Raw genomic sequence first — 15010 nt, forward strand, 5'->3', positions numbered from 1 at the left:
CTCCTTGTACTAGCCTGCTCTAATTTGGGCCAAGCAGCATCATCTAAATTGAATTACAGAGCAAATGTGAATGCCAGCTACAAATAACTGCAACTGAACTATGAGCTGAAAACATTTAACCCTGAGGATTACAGGAGGAGGTTAAAAAAAGATTCCTCCACTAACTGATTTAACATCGATATAAACAGCCCTCCCTCCCCACTCCCAAAACAGTTTACAGAGGAACCAAAAGCTGACAAAAAAAAAAAAAGAAGCCCAGCCACCAGATGGTGGACCTTTTTCTTAAGCCCACACATGCAATCAGCTCCAGAGAGGATGATGTTATCCATGTTTTGAGTCTACGACTAGTAATGGGAGAGCAACACGTCCTTCCTATTTCCTCCTCGGGTTTTTTTGCTGGTGCTTTCCCTCCTCCTCTTTCTGCCAGGGGAGGGGAGAGGGCTGTAGCTGAAGGCTCAGGAAGGGCCTCTTCTCCCAGCCCAGCAAGGTTTCAATGTGCCACTTCTTCAGTCCCTAAACCACTGACTCTTTTCCTTTCTCTTGCTTTCTCCCTTCTAGTCCCTTTTAAAAAGCACCCCCAACCCCTGGCTTGCCCTCTATCTGACTCTCAAAGGTCAGTTTACAACACTTTCAACTAAGAACATGCAAGGGCATGACAATCTCTTGGAACAGTTGGAGGGACAACTTACACATATACCAACACTACCTCTCTGAATCTAATTTAACAACTGTCCAGATATCCCATCTGGCTATATTTTACATTAAACCTTTACTTTGGAGGCTTCAGCCCCCTCAGTTATAACCACTGAAATATTGGATTCGGAGTCAGGCACAAATAAGGGGGTGCAAATTTAGAAGCTAGAAAGGAGATATTAAAGCAGATTTGCCACTTCCAGAGAAGAGTTTCTGTGCTGGCAGTAACATATCCTCTGAAGAAAGATTTATGGAAGACATTTTCACCCCCTCAGTTGCACCAAATACTAAATCAGCTGGTTTGGCTGCCAGGCTCTGAGTGTAAAGGGACATTCCAATTAAATGGTAATTAAAAAGAGTATAAAATTGGGTTGCTAATTGAAAGCAATAAAGCCAGTAAGTCACTTACTGTCTAATAGTTTTACCCTGAACAAAATGAAAAAAGTCTGGACTAGTTACTGTCACTTTCATTTAAAGTTCACTCTGACAGTACCAACAAAGCCAATTACTGCAATGCTTCATAGAGATCAGACATGGCCCTGCAAAAAATCATGTTATTAGGCAGTTTCTGCAGGGGTTACATTTTGTAAGCTATTAAATAGTTAACTGCCCATTTAGAGAAACAGCATCAGTATTTCACTCTCCTGAGAGAGGGAAGGTGGAAGACTGAAAATAAAATGGTACTTTTCGTTCTTAACAAACAGCAGAGTAAAGCCAGTTACTAAAATGGTATTTGCAAATTTTTTTTCATTATTGGATTAGATGCCTTTATATTCTAATGTTTTGTTCTGATAAATTATTTCAGTGTTTTAAATCCTTACCAAACACTTAAGATTCAGTGCTATTTAACAGCAAATTGAAAGAAAACCAAAATATATTTAACAAAACCCAGATGAACCTTTTTTTGCATCCTCTAAGAGCACAGTAGTGCAACTAAACAAGCAAGAACAGATAGAGGCTTAAGACACTACACCTCCCCCAGAAAGTCTTTTATTGCCTTTAAGGTTTCTCTGCCCTACCATAACGTATAGCTACTCAGAATTGCAGGTGTACTAGAAATAAATTCCCTTTTTGGAAAGTAAATAGCCAGCTTTACAATAAGGTTTCCTTTTCTGTGTACTTCCAGGCTTCCTAGCTGCCAAACACTTATTAGTACAGTAATTACACACGACTAATAGGTAACAAAAAAAGCTTTTCATCTGTTACATAAGCAGCACAACACTAGCCAGAAGCTAAGGAAAAAAGAAAACATGTTTAAGTTTGTTGCTTGTAACCTTCAGGGTGTTCATTCATATCTGAACGAACTAGTTTTAAAGCAGTCTTAATTCAGTACTTGGGGGCTGGAGATGAAAGTCCAATATAAAACTTTGTCAGCAGTACTGAGCTTGTGGGATGGACACATACATTCAGAGAGCTGAGAGGTGGCTCTACAAACCTCTACAGCTTAGTACTCAGTGAAGGGTAGGAGTTTGCACTAGCAGCTCTTTGAAGGTAGTAGTCTGGAATTACTGTCTCTAACTGTACTATGTCCTTCAGCACCAAAACAGTTCTACAGTGTCAATGTGAGAACTGGGCAGGGAGGAAGAGAGAGATGGTTCTACTACCATTATTTGGCTGATTTAACCTGTAGAAGACCAATGCTTGCAGAGAGAAAGCTAGTACAACCTTCATGTACTCTACTTAAAAATACAGGTATCACTGCAGAAATAACCTTGTTTGAAATAAGCATACTGAGAATTATTTTTTTTTTAACACAGAACATCTTTAAAGTGATACCACCACTTTGTCAGCTTGTCTTTTATTATTGATGACATAAATATCCTAAAAGCTTCCTGAGTAGTTTTGCCGTAAAGACAGGATGTTTTGGGTTTTTTCCCAGAACGATGCTCTCCATTTTTCCAAGTTTAACATGAAATATGCAGGCAGATTAGCACTATTTTCAAAGCCTAAGTTTACTGAACAAGATAATTGACCAACGAGTGACAGGTTTCCCAAAATAAGAAATACATTGCTGTTATGCATAATTTTACTATACTCTTTTTATTCAAAAAATTTCACCAATGGTTCATTTCTGAGGTGAATTATTCCAACTTCCTGGCTACACCACCACCAGTTTTGGAGATGACCCTTCAGCTTTATCCGTTTTTCCAAGTTTTTTCCTTTCCCATCCTTTCTTCAGTGTCCCAACACAAAAACAACTGCAAGATTACAGAAGAAGCCTCCAGACTAGTTTTGAAAATGCTTATTAACACAAAATCTTTAGGATCTATGTATAAAGCACGAAGCCGAGCATAAAACAAAGAAAACACCCGCTTTCAGAAGCATACAGATTTCAGTTTATTAAACTGGATGCAGACAGATGAACAATTTTCAGTGAAATATCATCTGATTTCATGGAGTTGCATTAGCTGAGTACCACACCCTTTTTACACAGCAATGCAAAGATTTATGTAATGTAATAAGCATCACACCAAAATGATGCAAGTATCAGTGTATACACAGCTCTGGAAATCCAGTCTGAGCATACCCAGGAAAATATCAGAAGAGACAATTTATTGACAGCCTGCATAAGGCACAGCTTGTGATACAGCCGTGGTTTCTGTACCTTTAGTAGCGGTGCCTTAGCTGAGAAAGAGACAGATGGCAAGTCACATTCCACTGGGTTCAGCTCCTCATCCTCCAGCTACGGAATGGCTGTCATCTTCTTGATCCCTGTCACTGGTCCCCACAATGCCAGTGCCACCATCAGCATTATAAGCTTTCCATTGAGCTTCACAGACACAGCAGCACAGAGTGCTCTGGTGAGCCCGGCATGAGGTCAGCTGAGTTCCCAATGTTCAGCTGGTTAGGCTTCCTGCCTTACCCTTCTCAGGAGCTATTCTGCACAAGAGCAATTACAGTTATCAATACAGCTGGGCTTGTGCTTGCATTGTTAGACAATGACCATGAAGATCGGTCTTGTTTTCATCTCTAAAGAATGCATTGTTATTATAGTGAAACTTCAGATTTATAATTGCTGATTGAAACTGTTTACTTCTGTGAGACAAAGCTAATCACTCAATCCTTACAGCTATAGACACAGCTATAACCTGATACACTGACACAGAATCACCAAGACTTCAGTATCTAGGTCAGTGCAACCATTTTTTATTTTTTTTTTTTTTCAAATACTTCTCCAGCTGAAGAGGTTTGATATCCAAGTTCTGGTAACTGGATTCGCTTCTGGTTTAACTGAATGGGAGCCTCCTTCCAACAGCTTCCCATAAATATTTGTGTCCTTCAGGCTGTAAGCACTGAATTGTGAGTTTAAATAGTAGAATTGAGTTATTTTAGCAGTCAGACCTCTTTTTTTTTTAAAGGAAAAAAACATTTCTATTGTCTTTCCATGCTACTAGAAATCCTGGTAAGCACAAGAGCATGGTTTAAAAGTTAACTCCTTCACTGTGTATTACTAGCAGAAAGTTCACATACCTATTCCAAAGTATCAAAAAAGCTTATCTGCATGTAACAAACACCAGTCCCATTCCTTTCTGCACCCTCAACTTCCATGAGGTAGGTGGGAGGCTAGAAACTGCACCAAACCACTATTTTTTCTTTTCCTTTTTTAAGCCTGAAGTCTTGAACTATATCAGCACAGCCTGTAACTAAGGCTTCTCTGTCATCCTGAAGACATCTCAGTACAATACACAAAATACTTGCTTTGTTTGGTGCTGAATGCTTTTAATTTAAATTAATGCTCAACAACAGTGGCACTTTTGTGGGGTAGGAAAGGGTCACACCACTGTACACCCAGCTAATAAATGATCATCTCAGCAACATGCTATTGCAGCTGCAAGTAAATCCTAAAAACAACACATAGCAAGCAAGGCATATAACAAACACTGACACTTCAACAATATGTAGGGCTTTAGACCTCCCTTTAACATTAGAATAGTAAATTAAAAGACAGCATACCTTAGCTCTAGGTTCTCCTCGACTGAAAGAGAGAAAAGACTTTGCAAAAGTGCAATTCAGTCAAATTTTACTTTCAAAAGCACTCAACTTCAGTGTTAGGAATAAGAATGCCCAAAATATACAGACTCAAGTTGTGTAGAAAGGAAAAAATTACCTCTTTCATGTAGCAACCACCAAGGGATCTAAAGCCAGACTCTGCTGTGGACCAATTCTGCTCTGCAGCAAGCTGAGTGCTGCAAAGCAGCCTATGACACTGCCTCACCAATGTGTCTGACTACTCAGAAGCGGGGCTTTGATTTTTCAAAAGGAATGGCTTTGTGCAACTGCCACAGAAACTCCATAATCCCAGAAATGTCACCACTTACGGGATATCTGCCACGAAGCACAAACACAGGGTACAAGTTTTCAGTAGCAAACTAAGGGCTAGTCTAACACCTTGTTGGAAATTAACATATAACCAACAAATTAGAAAAATGCTGCTATAATAGAACTGAGTTTTCTGTGGACATCTCCTGGCCTTAAGAAATGTAATCCTACTTTCTGTAATGAAGTCAATGCCAATCAAACCTGCCATTTGTTTCACACTATAACTATTTATATGAAACTGTTAATTTCAAGGGTGAGCTACTCCAACAGGACATGCTATTCTGAAAGACAGAACCTACGAAGCTCTGTGTTGTAACACATTACAATATGGAAAACTACTCACGGGAACCATTGGGAATCCAAAGCGAGGATTCTTCCCCTTCTTCTGATATTCATACCAAACAAAAACCCCTACCAATTAATCTGAGGCTAACAGTGCAAATCACAACCTCAGTGTAGACAGTTTGATATGTACACTGTCTGTTCTAACAGACAGGCTCACATAGTTGCAATTTTGCTATCGGTACAATACAGTCCCTATTGCTAGCGCGTCCTTGCACAAGCCAGTTCTTTGTGATGACCAGTTTAAACTAGTGCTGAGTAAATCTGTTATTCTTTTACATTTAATGTAGAATGAGATGTACATAGTTTAGAGAAGAGTCAGGTCTGCCTCCATGTCATGAACAAAACCTGCCTTTTCGTTTCATCATAGAAGCAATTTAAAGACTTTTAATATCTTCCCCAAGGCATATCTACTTAGAAATGGACCTGTTCTATATATTTTGTTAGCTAATTTTGAAGCATGCTACTGCAGCACTAATTCTACAGGATATGCTTCTATGAAAAAGTGCTTTCAGCTTTTCTGCTGCCTAGAGTAGGACTAAGTTGTTGCTGAAGCTGCTACTGAAGTGAAAACTGAAACCAGTTGCTCTCACGTGGAGTTCTCATAGCTTTAACCACATCTGAGCTTCAATAAAGAAATTTTTCCAGAAAGAAAATAAATAAATTTTTAAAAGGCTTGATTTTTACCTCTACTCATGGGACTTAACTCCCACTAAACACACATTAGTATGATATGAATATGTATAATCCTGCTTTTCTCCTAAGCCTCCTCCCCTCCACCCCCCAAAAAGCAGGAACAGTTTTAATTTCAGTATGTTTCTTTGCAAGCACACCTCAAGTATTTGAAGTACTAGAGAAAGGAACAAGTGCTTCATGAATACTCCTATGACACATCATAAAACTGCAAGTGTGACAGCTCACATTAAAGCAAAAACAAAGTGTTCCCGAACCGCTGCAAGCAGTTTCATGAACACATCACTAGATTCCTAAAGCCCTAAAGCATGTAAATATTTTTTACAAAACTTTTGGAGTTCTTATCTGTTTACACATAGGCCTTTCCACACAGAGTTCCCCTGCTGACTCACCACTCCCCGTCACCACCAACCACAAGGAGCTTGTACAAACATCTGTTATCTTAACATACGTTAAGGCCTTGTATCATAACTCTTCATCTGCTGGAGTAAACTAGTTCTTGTAAACGTCATCATAGCCTTGGCTCACTCCAGAGTACAGAGGACCAATCCAAAAAAAGTCATGCTTTTCTTCAACCATTGTTTCTTGCTTAGGTTTTCTCCCTGTGCTATAAGCTTACCATCTACCTAGTTAAAAACACAATAGTTAGATAGCACTCACCAGTGACTTGAACTACAGCTAGTGCAACTACTGAAATGCAAACCAAGATGTGATCAGTTAATTAAGGAGGTCAGCTGAGCTCACTGGTAATAGGTAAAGGGTTATGTACTGTATCACAAGACAGCATCAGCCTTCATCTCAGAAGTCTGGCCAGCTGACTCTACAGCTACAGCATCCAAGTACCACATCTTACTGCAATCATCAAATTCAAAAGAACGAACTCAGAAGGCTAACATAATATTTTACTTACTTTCAGACACATACATGAAACATCACCAATAAAATTCCTTTTGGTACAAAGGCTGAGAGACCCCCATACACACAAGCAAACCCTATACATACCAATTTGAAGTCCGGGTAACGCATTCACTTACATCCCAACTCAAGGCCTATAGAAGAAACCAAAGACTTTGTAAATCAAGTCATAAGACTATGCCTCAGTCATTCCACAGATGAACACAAGGATTTATTGTTAGTCAGCTACAAACGTTCACCTCAAAAGTTCAAGAGGAGGAGCTTAGCAGGGCTGATTAGGAAATGCTACATTTCATTCTTCTGAGTATACAGAGTTATCATCTTTCCCTATATTTGATCTATTAAAATAAAATTCTGCTAATGAAGGAAAGGACCAGATATGATCATAAAACTTAGAGAGGGTGGAACCACTGCTAGAAGCAAGAGCCAAGCTATCGTCCACACAGAAGAAACTCATACTTTGGCAGGATCGTGTCAACACAGACAGACATCAAAGCAGAGAGCTGTTATTCAAGGGAAGAGCTGGAGATGCTGAGAGCAGTCAGCACCCTTCTTCCAACATACAAGTCTATTATAAAAACTCATAATTCAAGACTGCCTGGATTAACAGTTTCTGAACTATCTACATGTTGGGGACAAAGACTATTTGCCTCCCACCTTTCCCTCTTAAGACACTGACACTTCCTCCTCTATATGGAGCTCGCTGCCTTCCTTCCCCTTTCCTGTTTCCACATTTGGCTATGTCAAAGTTCATTTATTCGGAGGCTGATGAAGCACTGCAGTTTTAACCAGTGGAGAATGTCGCAGTTCTGAGCCAAGAACCCACCTAGGAGTGCAAGAACAAGCTCCAAGTACTTCATTTCTGATTGCAGATTAAAAGGATGGTTTGGGCTTAAAAACTTGGGTTCAAAATTTTCTATCAGAGAAACGCTTTCTTCAAAGTGATTATGCACTGGTCAAGACTTAACAGAGCTTCTTCTGGTTTGTTTCTAAAGTGAAACTTAGTAGAAATTCCAAGTCCTCGTCTCAAACGTATTTGTTTTTTTCCATTTTACTTAGACAACTTAACTGTAAACTGATAAATCTCATGAGGTCTACTTGGGCTTGATAGCTGCAGAAGTTGCCAGTTTCCAGAGTGCATTCTGTTCCTACTCATGTTCTGGTATTACAATAACAATTAGTCAAATATCAGGAGTTCAAACAAAAAGCCTTCTGATTTTGTAATTTTCTATTAAGTATTGTTTCTATTCTGAGTAAGGCCGAAATTAAATATGGCTGATATTCACATTTGCCAATAGCTTATACCAAAACAAGCTGGGACTGAATGACATCAGCAGTGATGTACATATTTGGAAAGCTCGTTTCAAGTTGCAGAGCTACAAGATTACCAGGAAAAAACCACACCCCAAAGGTATTTTGCTGCCCTAGTCAGATTAAGTATCTGTTTCCACACAGACACATGCCACAAGTAACCTTACCCAAACTAAGGGTCTTATTCAAGCTGATGTATTATACTGTTGCCAACAGGAATAGAACAGTATACTGCTGCATGTTTTCAGATCTGGTAAGGACTTCCTTTGCGTCTTTTGCCTTTGAGAGACTGTGGACATCTTTGAAGTTTGCTAGGCTCGCAAACAGAGAGACCAGACTTCAAGATGTAAGGGTTCTTCAGAACTCACACAGGAAACATTTCCTTTTTATTCTTAAGGACTGTTTTGAAAATAGATCTTAAGGCAGTTTTGATCAAGCTACTTCCCTTAGTATTTTTCGGTATATACCACTGATTACTTTGATCAACCCCTTTGTATCCCCTCCCCCAAACTTCTTCCCAGTTGGATCACAATGATGCATGTATTAATGTGTTCTTTTGAAGCAACTGCCACGCTTTTCCTATGTTTTTGTTGGCTCTTACTGGCTTACTAATGCTGCTACACAAGTGGACATGTTGTTGACTCAGAGTGAAACTAGCTTCCTATTAAAAATTAACACTTCTGAAGCCAGTTGTCTGTTCTACAAGCTCTGCATTGGGAACCTTGTTAATTATTTATGAAGAATAACTGACAGGTTTTTTTAAAAAAAAGCAATCCCAAAACCAACATGCGTGCTGTACAGTTGTTCTGCATTAATGGAAAACTCAGGTGTCTTATCTGCTAGTTTTAATTTCATTTTGGATGCTAACCAAACCAGTTAAATATGAAAAAAGTTGAACACTTACATAGGCCAGAGGTCAATGGTGAGTTTCACACCACAGTGCTGGAGTTCTGATCTCCTAACAAAATCCACCTTGGAAAGCATTCTCATTTGCTATAGCCCAGAACAGGCTCTTCTCAACTTCCCATTATTAAAGAATCAGACCTTCATAGACAGACACAAATGCAGAAACCCCACTTCTACTTCAGATTTTAGAATGACTAGCAGCATTAAGAAGTTTGTCACTTCTTAGGGATGATTTTCCTCTGAGACACTAGTTTGACCTTTCTGCTAAGCAGGCAACAGCCAGCAGACATCAGCTAGGCCCTGGGTAGGCTGATAAGACATTTCCTGAAATTATAGTATGTTGTACAGAAGTTCATCTTGCAGTTAGGGCAGACATAACTCTGCTGTGGACTATGGAGATCCACACTGAAAGTTCTCAACCTCAGATCAAAGTAGCAAAAAGATAGTTGCATATTGAGAATGAAATCTGAAATACTGCCTTCCATTTCTTGTTTTTGGGAATAACAGAAATAATTGCTGGAGTCTAAAACCACTGCTGTTATCCCAAAATATGATACCTTCTTACCTACTGATATATTACAAGGAGAAACTACAGAACACCACCATTGACATGCAGAACAGCTAGACAATCCAAATATTCTCACTCAGTGGAATAGATCTCTCCTTATCAATGATCTCAAACACCTCCACCAGATAAAGGCAAAAGTCGTGTGGTTTTTTGTGGGGTTTCGTTTGGTCTTTGTTTTTGGTGTTTTTTGTTTGTTTGTTTGTTTTTTACACTTTGTTGCAAGAATTCAGTATGTTACTCATTGTTACTCAGGGCCTTCTTGTGCAAAGAGTAACTAAAGATTAATTGAGCAGATAAAACAAGCCTGCTTCTCCCTAAGATGCACACTTAACACTGTAGTGAAGCTATTTCCTGATAAATCTTTTATTTATTACTCCCAAATATGCAATCCAGTAGTATTTACAGTTCAGAGGAAGAAGTGGCTCCAGCTTATACTTCTAGTAATCTTTTATTAACTTCTCCAATGAAAAACAGAGGCTGATAGAATAAAACTAGAAGATAGAGTTGATGGAAGTCTAAATCTAAAGGAACACCAAGAGTCCTCCCCACCCCAAGCTGAACAAGGATCTAACAGACTAGAGTGACACGTTTTTTAGATTCAATACACTGTACACAAGAGTAAACAGAATAGTAAACACTGACCATATGTTATCAGCTGATCTGTGAAACATGGTTCCCTGAAACTGTCTAGAACTACTGCACTGGACTACCTCTTAAGTACTGTGTGGATATCTGAGGGCTGTTATGGCTAGAAGAAAAGGCTCAGGGTAGATCTCAATCTTCATAGGTAGCTGAAGGGAGGGTGCAAAGAACACAGAACCAGGCTCTTCTCTGTGATGCCCAGTGACAGGACAAGAGGTAATGGGCACAAGCTGAAACACAGGAGACTGATTCCCTCTGAACATCAAGAAACACTTTTTTTACCATGAGGGTGACTGAGCACTGCACAGGTTGCCCAGAGACATGGAATCTCCATCCTTGGAGGTACTCAAAAGCTCTCTGGACATGGTCCTGGGCAACCAACTCTACGTGGCCCTTCCTGAGCAGGGGAGTTGGACCATAGGACCTCCAGAAGTCCCTTCCAACCTCAGTCTGTGAGGTTCAAGTTTAGCCCTTAGCCTGAAATGTGGCTTCAGAGCTGGAAGAGATACAGGTCAGACAAAAAACTAGATTTCTGCTATCCATAGGCAAAGATCTAACTGTCTGAAGTTTCAAGCTGTCTTAAATTCTCAGCCAGCTCATTTGCACCTCAATTTGATTTGTCTGACCTTGCAGCAAGGTGTTTCACTGGAAAAATAGACAATCCAACTTGCATGTATATCACAGAATGCTTCCGCAATTAATAGTCTTGTTGGCATTTCCAGAAAGGTATTAACTACTGACATATACAGACTACCACATTACCTAGAGGAGCTATACCTTTATCTTAAGATTATTCCCCCCACGATGATAAAATCCCCATGTATGACTCTGCCCCATTAGTTCATGTCTATCAGTTCAAACCCAAGTTCTTCACAAATGCTTTTCTGCTACAGCACACCTGCACAAGGCCTAGAGGCTGACGCTTCAGCCAATTAAACTGAATGTTTCCAGACAAGGCAAGAGTAGTATTGTTCTCCCTATCCTTTCTCCCACCATAACTCTTGACTTAAAAAAGGACCTGTAATAGCGACCTGATTAGTTAAATTTCAAGATTAATAGGAAGCTGTATTTCTATTCGAGAGTCAAGCAATGTATCTAATCAAGCTTATGTTGTGGAAGCAGTGTAGCTTTGGCAGCCCAAAACTTTCCAAAGTAGACAAAAATGTTTATAGTCTGCTTCTGTGACTAAACTGTTCTACTTCTAAGCTAAGAAGTACCCCTGCATTATGATGCATACTAGAGACTTCCTTGAAGTAGGCATACTTTAAAGCCATTCTCAGAGTCTTCTACTGTACCTATGGATGCCAGAGCTGTTGCACCAATGTCCAAGTTTTAACACTAACAATGTAGCAGTGACACACAGAGGAGGGAAAACATTCCTATTGAAAACCACTGACCAAGTCGAGTCCACGAGGCCACTTAACATGAAGCTATGCAAACAAAGTAAGAATATTACAGGTATCACTCCCAAATGCATTCTATAAAGACAAGATATTCAGATGAGGACTATCCTTACAAAGTTGGACATCCTCTTATACTGGACTCTTCAGGATATTCACAAAAACTGGATACACTTTATTCATAAGAGGCCCTCTATCTTACCAGTCCTTTGCAGCAACATTCAGCTCAGCTCTTTTCTATAACTGGAGCAATATTTGCTTTGTGTGCACTTATCAGCTACCCTTATGGGATAGCATAGGCCTGCATTTCCCATTTGTACATAACACTGAACACATTTAAAGTATATTATTGATGCATTTAAAAGGGGGTGATGTTAAGAGCAATACAAACACTCTGGATAAAGAGGTTACTAACATTCCTTGATGACCAGACCTGGCATGTACCTTCAAGGAAAACTATAATACCAGGGATTTATTTTCAGTTCGTAAACACTTTCTACATACAGCTCATTTACCAATTCTAGCGATAACCTCAGTGACTCAGCACTCAGCATTATACAAACGCATTTCTTCACTGGACAGCAAAGCAAGCAGAGATAACATACTTGTGAGTATTAAAGTTAAAACCAGTGAAGTTTTTAAAGTCACTGGCAGTCTGGGGAGGGGGAAAGAGCCCCAAAAGTACATATTTTGTTCATGAGATTAAAAAGCAAACAAGAGGTCAAATTCCACAATGGTTTACCTCTATTATAAAAATGGTATCAGCTCTGAGGAGTCATTGACTAAAAGTAAAAAAAGGAGTTTTGGTTGAAAAGCCATAATTGTGGCCAGGTGAAGTAAAAAGAGAAAATAAAAAAAGACAACACACCCTCCCTCATGCACTAGTACTCTCTAAATGACACATCATTGCTTTTATTCTTCACAGATAGAAGACCCCTATGTTTCATGGAGCCAGAACTGACTAAAATACACCAACTAAAAGCACAGCAAAGAACAGCAGAAAGGTTTAGATTCAGTCAACCTCCTTTATTCAAGGAAAGGCTAAACAGTTGCACACGGACAGCCTACTGTGCTGACTATTTCAGCAAGAGAGCTGAAATCACTGACATTTAAGGAGGTCAAATAAAACATACCACATGGCGAACTTAAGATGAGTTTACAACATTTAAGTGACACGAAGCCTTAGAGACAATTCCTTTAAAACAACCTCACACAAACTAGATGAGCAATAGAAAGTTAAATATTCTATCTCCCTCAAAAGCACATTAATATCCAGTACTGGACAGGCTACATGAAATTGGTTTTTTACATGCATAGAAATAATTTTATCATTATTTTAAGAAACTAGCTTTTATCATCTTTACAAGGAAAAAAGCATAATAAAAGCCTTAAGTTTCAAGAAAGAATGGTCAATGAGGAGACTACATCTCCAGAGAATTAGTAAACCTGTGTGACCGCAGTCACCCATTTCAGCATTCTGATCTTTTATGCAGCTGAGACACAAAACCAGACCACTCAGCTGGACTGCCGCTGCAGTCAAGTATCTCACATGCTTGCATGCAAAATTCCAGCAAACTAAGTTAAAAATTGCAGTGCTATGCACAGAGGTTCAGCCTTAAATCCTTTTTTTCCTCCATTTTTTTTTCCCCCGAAATGTTACCTGTGCTTAGCTGACAACACACTGGCTGCCTGGGAGCTAGCAAGTTTTAGAACTCTGCTGTTGATCTATTCTTCCATCAGATACACACATCACGCCAGAACACTGAAAACAAGCTAATCAGCTTTACATGCCATTATGAAATCACAATGACACCAAAGGGATAAAAATATGTACCCTTCTCACCCCAGTTTGTTTTCCACGCATGACAGAGAGCAAAACAAACAACATCCTCACAGCAGTAAGTAGCAAGAACACAGTAAGAAAATTACCATGTTATGCACTTTTTTTGTTCCTCTCTATCAGCTTACACAGAGACAAGAGCACCATTTTTCAAATACATTCATGGAAAACAGAATTGCTAATACCTATTTTAGAAGCGTACTATATCAAATGCTATTCTATTAGGCTTAATTGCTGCTTGATCTTTCTTCCCTGCAGCCTCAGCTAAGCCCCTTTTGCCATGTCTTTTTGCATTAAAAAAAATAAAATCCCTAAACAAGTCATATAAGACCTCAGAAGTAAAGCTCAGAGTGGGAGCTGCAAAAGCCCAGTGAGAAGGGGTCTCCTTTCGAACTAATATGTTTTTACACTGTGGTTCCCCAGAGGCCCATGAACAGATTCCAAATTAGTTTACACAAGGCTGCTTAACAACTGCCAAGAAAAAAGTAACTACAAGCCAAGCTTTGAAAAAGCATTAATCTGTTCCAGAAAGCGCAAGAACACGTTAGCAGAGTGCTTTGAGTTGGGCAATGCAGTACCGAGTGGAGAATGCCTTCGGACAAGTTGTGCGACCCGCTTTCACACAGGCTCGTAGAGCTACAAGTCAGCCAGAGTTTCCCTGTCACTAGAAATTAGTATGTCACTTTGCCAATAGATTATATTCAAACATATAACCAGCTACAACAAAAAGGAACTTTTGGAGTGCATGCTCTTAAGGGAAAAAAAAAAGTTGGGACCCTGGTGTACTACAAAGACCGGTAGCATTCACCTTTTGACCTACAGTAACATCCAAGCACCCTTCTGTCACCCAGAAGCCTTTTGTAGATACGGTACTCAACCAAAGATCTTATCAACTGCTTCAAAAATGTAAGCATTCTGTCAACACACATAATACCTTATTATAAAAAAGGCGGTAGTATTTACTTATCTTTTCCCTGAATGGAGTCACAGTATTTGTTATTTGAACAAGCTTCTGTCTGGGCCACTGCTTAGCGTCTTTGCCCACTCTGGTGACCTATTCATTCTTGGCTGCTCTAGGAAAGTCTCTGGAAAAAAAAATGATGCTCTTTAACTACCTTATCTCCTTGACACTTTGGACTCACGAAACTGCTTTACATAATACCGATAAGGACCTTGTCTTCACAGACCCATAGTTAGCTTTCTCTCTGCAAGGCTGCAGTACAGTGGTAGAAAGAAAATGTTTCCAGAGGGAGAACACTATGCCATCCGCAAACATTTCACTCTGAAGTTCTTCTGATTTTAATATCTCATCTTTAGAGCTCTAGCACCGGTGAAAGACGTATGCATGTACAGCACCCAAAAATCAGTACAGCAAGAATC

General features: G+C 39.5%; 1 protein-coding gene across 29 annotated transcripts in view; it reads right to left on the minus strand.

The window, feature by feature from the left end:
- OSBPL1A (oxysterol binding protein like 1A) overlaps positions 1–15010 on the minus strand; it is a 78670-nt gene that overhangs the window by 29462 nt on the left and 34198 nt on the right. For 4 of the 29 annotated variants that reach the window (XM_075084872.1, XM_075084867.1, XM_075084871.1 and 1 more), the window contains one exon: positions 14594–14715. The exons of 12 other annotated variants lie outside the window; for them this stretch is intronic. Coding sequence is in view for 11 of the 17 variants with exons in the window: in XM_075084857.1 (XP_074940958.1) it covers positions 7051–7074 (24 nt within the window). In the remaining 6 variants the exon portion in view is untranslated. Of the gene's footprint in view, positions 1–3298; positions 4324–4801; positions 5536–7050; positions 7098–7202; positions 7323–7422; positions 7651–7789; positions 8267–9178; positions 9430–13450; positions 13533–14564; positions 14716–15010 lie in introns of those variants that run through there. 13 more of the 29 variants (XM_075084852.1, XM_075084860.1, XM_075084853.1 and 10 more) reach the window with 11 other exon arrangements.

Source organism: Phalacrocorax aristotelis, chromosome 2 (assembly GCF_949628215.1).
Source record: "Phalacrocorax aristotelis chromosome 2, bGulAri2.1, whole genome shotgun sequence".
Taxonomy (NCBI): Eukaryota; Metazoa; Chordata; class Aves; order Suliformes; family Phalacrocoracidae; genus Phalacrocorax; species Phalacrocorax aristotelis.